The following is a 6,000-nucleotide window of genomic DNA, read 5'->3' as shown; positions in this document are numbered from 1 at the left end:
TACATACGGATGTACTGTACCTAAACACGAGGCGACCATCTTGTAGTGTGCATCTCTTATTATTTTAACGGGCATACGTTAAATTATGCAAATAGAGCGTCGTGTATGTAAATACAATAAAAAAACACCCCCTAGTGACAGAAAAATATAAACACGTGCCGAAAGACAACGGAGCAACCAATTAAATAACTCGAAAGTTGTTGGTGTTTTTATTTTATTTTATATTTTATTATTATTGTTATTATTATTATTATTATAAAAGTGCCATCCCGGATGTAGGGCAGTACGATCGCTAATGGCGTCCAATCCGGAACGTTTTTAAAGGAGACCGCGAGGGACGGCGAACGTTACAGAAGGGGAGGGAGGGATGGCAAGTGTGTAAGTAACTATACAGAGTTTGCACACACGTCCTTCGCTCAGTCTGAGTCAAGTTTGCAGAGCGGTGCGCAGCTATATGCAATGGCGCTGGTCGCGCCGATGTGACTCCCCGTTACAGCGTAGTAGACGAGTACAGGGCTCCGAATGTAGACGCTTGGAAGTTGTCTCCCCGCTTTGTTCAAGCCGTACGTCACTGATATCGTTGGAATATCCGTTACCATTTAGGTGATCGGTTGGTGTTTAACCGTAACCAGACGCCGCTCGTCGGCGTTGTCGAGCCCTATAGGGCATAATTTGCCAAGAGGTATGGGAGATATCTTACCCGCTAAGAGGCAAGCTATTGTTGAAAGATTACAACGAAGATTCGAAAAGTATCGACGTCATCAAAATGCATGCCTCCCCCGTTACGAACATTCAATTAGCGGTATATGCGATCAGCATCGTCAAGAGGCACTCTTGTTAAGGCAACGTTATATCGAAAACAAAGTTAAGAAGTCGAAACGCTGCGAAAATCATCAAAGTTTAAGTAAGGATTTTAAGCAAGAACGTGCAATTTCAAACATATTCCTTTCGGTATGTATATTATTTCAATTTTTAAGTTCGTGATTGCCTTGAACGAGTCTCGTTATAACGCGTAAACGGTGTTGATGCGAAGTATTTTAAGTCTTTTTCTGTGCCGTTAAATCGGGTGACGTTAAGTGTTATCGGTACACTTTCACTTGCTACATGCACGCGCGAGTTGCATGCTGCTGCCAATGTTGCGCGCGTGGTGTGGATGATACTGAAGCTTGCTTAATCCATTTAAAGTAATATTTTGCTTTATTTAATTGTATATTATGTAAAAATTAAGCCTTTTTTAAAATACAAATTTATTCTCCTGTGACGTATTTAACTACGTTTCTATTTTTATTATATTTATTTGGAAATTTAAGGAATTAATAAGGTTATCAGTGTAGAGACAATTAACATTGAGAATTCCGGATATTAAGTTGGCTTGTTTTAAATGTCGTTAAATCGTGAGTCTATATCTTATATTTAGAACTAATAATTTACTCGACCAGTAGTTCGCGGCTCGTCGCTGATCCTTAAACGCAAAGAATCCCCCCCCAAAAAAATTTAAGACTCGCTTAGATTTAATCCCGGTTTTAACGAAACAAAATATAGTGGACTCTCGATACATCGATTACTCGATATAGTGAACAATTCTGTTGGTCTTTGCTACTCTTTAAGTTAACTCTCGATGTTAGTGCAGTTCTTTGAGAGTTCGCTATATGGAGAGTTCTGGTTACCCTTCCATCAAATAATGGGCTCTAAACTGTAACCTAATAGCGCGAGGCTCTAAGCTTCACCCTTGTTTAAGGTGGCCCAAAAATCATTTAACCATTATAAAGACTAAATTCCTATCTTATTTAATTTAAATAATTTTTCACTCAAACTCTGCAAAGATCGTTCAGTACAACCTGTTCTTATTCGTAACTATACCTGGAACACGGTTAACCGAATTTTGGGCCACCCGTAGAACAGATATACCCGAAAAACGCAAAACAAAGGGCCTTCCCATGAATAAACTTCGTCATTCGATGAGTCAAAGTTCAGGTTTATTGCGAAGTCTTGAGAACACACATCGAACGTGTGAATGAAATAAAGTAAATAATTAAATAAAATCTATTGATCAACAGTTTACCTTGATTATAATTATATAAAAGCTCATCATATGACTTTAAATATAATCTTTATACAATAGAAAGTCTGCAAGTCTGCAGATTTTTGCCTCTTACCGAATTATCTTATCGGCATTCTGTCGATTAATTATAGAATAAATACATAGAAATTGAAATTTTTATTTAATTTATTCAATAATAAATATGTAATTATCGATTGTTCGTAACAAGGCCTCACTCAGAACTGGCTCCATATTTTGAGGGCCCCGGCGCAAAAAAGAAATATATAAGGCCCTTCCAAGGCGTCTAGGGCCTAGTTAATACTCGCCCTAGACATTATGGAAGCGAGGGGCCCTGTGCCAATCCTGCAGTGAGGCCTAATTTATCTCTTTAAGACTGATTTCGACAATTTTACTGTCTATTATCTTTATTATAAGCATTAAAACAATAAGGGGTGGCCCAAAAATCGAAAATAAGCTTTTTATATAGTTTCTTACAAAAGTCATCCTGTTACAGGTTTTCGGTTAACTTATTTATGAACCACCCTGTGTATAAAATATATTTTAAAAGTTGTAATTAATTACTGTAGTTTACGAGAAACTTTGCGGCCAGACAAACGAACGAATAAATCGAATGCAGATGCTACTCTAATCGATACCAGAACTAACAGAAGAGTGTTGTAATGTTCTGCGAAAATTTTTACACAGGGGGAAACAATCAGCGCACGTGGAGATTTTCATCCCCAAACACTTGAAAGTATTAAGAGACTTCTACTATAGTTCTCTTGATTCGTAGTAAATAGTTTATCTGAAACAGTGTGAATTCGTATGCAAAAGTATAATCAAACCCCGATATAACGCCCTCTAAATAGCGCCAATCTCGTAAGTCTCCGAGATTATCTGTAAACGGATCTTCCCCATAAATGTTTCTGTATTTAAGTATTTTCGAGGCCCCTCGGCCTAATTTCTTTAGAGGCATAAAGATACAGATGAAAAATATCAGTAAACGAGCAATAAGATGAGGCCTCTAAGAAGGCGAGGCCCCCGATATTCTCAAAGTCTACGTTTAGTGTGCAGACCTCGCTACTGTATTTAAAACACTGTAATTTAGCGCCCCAGTCGATTTACGAGGGGGTCGAATGATGGCGCTAAATCGAAGTTTTTTAGTAACAATTCCTACTGGTGTCAGTTGTAGGATATTCAACTTTTGACATCTTTTTTTCTGAAAAATCTTAGGATTCGAGACATTTTTCTCTTCAGGAAATAACTAAGTTATTGATTTATTAATTTTCCTCACTGAAGAACGTGGGTTCGGCTCCCACTCGAGGCAAAAAAAACAACAAAAAAAAAAAAAGACATTCCTTTCCCACAAAAAGTTCGGTTCCTTTTTTTAAAGCGAATATTAGAGTTAAAATTCTAATTTTACTTCGATTTTACCAATGATTTTTCTGTTTTACACCCCCAGAAAAGTTATTTTTATGGATAATTTTATGGCTTTTCCCTCAGATCTTGCAAATTTCCTCGTTCAATTATGTATAAATAAATAAACAACAACTAACCCGTTACATATAAAGATCAACAACTGCCGAATTATCGGGCTAGCAAATGGCTATAGTAATTTCGAATTTATACTCCCAAAATGCGATTTTTATTGATAATTTTCTACGGATCCTCACCAGAGTTTTTTCCAATTCGGCCCGGGGGGCAAAAACTGTTGGCCACGCCTGCTCTAAGCTATGGACTCAAACGCGAGGTCCTCGGGTATCGACTCATTATGAAAGGCCCTCAGCAATAGACTTATAACGTGAGGCCCTAAACTATAGACTCATGAGCTGCAGCTTGTTTGGCTTACGTGCAATTCCGGTCCCGATTCTCACGAGATCCCTCCCCAAAATGGATACAGATTTTAATTGAAAACTGCTGAAGATTTTGCCAATTTTAAACCAAGAATTGGATTTTAAAATCAATATTAAACAAGGAGAAAAATTATAATCATTATCTAGTTAGTTGCAATTCGGAAAATTGGATAGTGCTCATTCTTCTGTAAGAGAATTGAATATAATTGTTGGAATAAATTGGATAAACGTTTTACTGCCGACATCTATCATTACATTTTCATTATCTCGACGTTAAAAAGGGAGGAAATATATACGTATATTTTGATTTAATAAAGTTGATTTATATTTCAAAGATTTAACGTCAGATAAACAAATGAATAATAAATAGTAACTGAAGCTATCATTTTAACGAGATTAGACTGCTAAAATCCTCCTTGGTCTTTAGAAAATTAAATATTTTATCAATTCTCTAAGTTTAAAAATATTTGTTCGTAATTGAATAAAATATATCTATGCATTACGATTTGCAAACTTCGTTTTAGCGCCACCATTTGCTTGCCTGTCGTAATTAGCGTTAAATCGAGCGTGGAGATAAACTGGAGTAAATCGCGAGTCTTGTTCTTATTAAAGTCTTAAATATTGTTTTAATTAAATAAAATATGTGGTGTACTGTACTTTCGTTTTAAGATTAGACTTCGATTTAGCGCCACCGTATGTTTAAATGTTGAATTGAAGCATCGCATAGGACGTTTGAAATTCCTTACTTTGTTTACTTTGAAACGTAAAAATGAAAGGAAAATAATATTAATAATGAATATAGGCGGTCCTTTGCTATGTTCTAAGTATAAAATGTTTAAATTGACTTCAACCAATAGGAATTGATCATTCAATATCCGTTACGGACAATGATTGGCTGTGAAACTAAAATCGTTTACATTCAAACTTCGATTCGGAGCCGCCATTTGTTTGCTAATGAAATCGGTATTAAATCGAGGACTATGGCGCTAAAACGAAGTACGTAAACAAATTTGAGATTGACACATAATTTGGTGTTAGCAAATGTCGTTTGTAAAGCAAAATTGTACAGACTACTATTATCTTTTAGAGGCTTCTAACTGGCTGTCCTGATCGAGTCAATAGTTTTATAGAGCCCTTTTAACTGGTTTCTCTTCTGAGTCGTTAGTTTTTTGTCTTCCGTTCTGAGAGAAGACAGTAGTCTTCTAGAGTCCTTCTAACCGAATCAGTAGTCTTCTGAATATTTTAGAAGAGAAGCCAATTAGAAGACTATAGTTTTCTAGAACCCTTCTAACTGGCTCCCTTTCTAACCGAGTCACTGGCCTTCTAGAGCCCTTCTAAGATAGAAGACAGTATTCTTCTAGACCCCTTCTAATTGGCTCCTCTTCTAACCGAGCCAGATGATAGAAGTCTTCTAGAGCCCTGCTACTGGATTTTAGAGCCTTTTTCTATGTTGATACACAGCAGATCGTTCAGAAATGAGATCTAATACATCAATAACTTATTCAGTGGAGTTATGTTATTGAAGATGCTAACACGAGAGATTACATAAACTTATCTTCTAAACCCTGAGCTTAATTCTAATCCTTCTTCCTTACACGTTTAAGGGTATCGAATATAATATTTCTTCACATTCTTTTCTCTCTTTTCAATTCATTTATCTGCCATTTTCATCTTCCATTCTGGCGATTTCCTTTATAAATCGCTGCAATTGCTTCATCTCTGATTGATTGATTATAATAAAAGCATCAGAGACTCGTTAAATTAATATTTTCATCTTCATAAATGGTCCATTGGATAGAAATGATTACTTTAAAAGGTTTCGACATGAAAATTAGATCTCAAAATCCTTCTAAAATTCTTAAAATTTATGTCTACATCTTTGCATTTTTAGCATAAAAAATTTTGTTACTTGCTTGATATACAGTAATTTTACTTTTAAAAGGTTTTATATGTTAATTTTTTTGCAGTAAAACCTGTCTAAAACGGAACCTGAATAAAACAGAAACCTGCCAAAACGGAAAAAGTTCGCTTTACGCAGGCGTACTGTAAAAAATAAAGTGATTTTATTTATTTAAGTGATAGCCCGCCTTAATACACAATGAATAC

The 6,000-nt window shown here is 35.7% G+C and overlaps 1 protein-coding gene across 2 annotated transcripts in view; it reads left to right on the top strand.

The window, feature by feature from the left end:
* Positions 1–368: 368 nt before the first annotated feature.
* LOC136986981 (neurogenic protein mastermind-like) overlaps positions 369–6,000 on the top strand; it is a 74,275-nt gene continuing 68,643 nt past the window's right edge. Inside the window, exon 1 of one of the 2 annotated variants that reach the window (XM_067284610.1) lies at positions 369–951. In XM_067284610.1, coding sequence (XP_067140711.1) covers positions 685–951 — 267 coding nt within the window. In that variant the 5' untranslated portion in view covers positions 369–684. The remainder of the gene's footprint in view (positions 952–6,000) is intronic. The other variant, XM_067284609.1, reaches the window with a different exon arrangement.

This window comes from Centruroides vittatus, unplaced genomic scaffold (assembly GCF_030686945.1).
Source record: "Centruroides vittatus isolate TY-2023 unplaced genomic scaffold, ASM3068694v2 scaffold_1431, whole genome shotgun sequence".
NCBI classification, from domain to species: domain Eukaryota; kingdom Metazoa; phylum Arthropoda; class Arachnida; order Scorpiones; family Buthidae; genus Centruroides; species Centruroides vittatus.
This window is presented reverse-complemented; position numbering and strand designations above follow the sequence as displayed.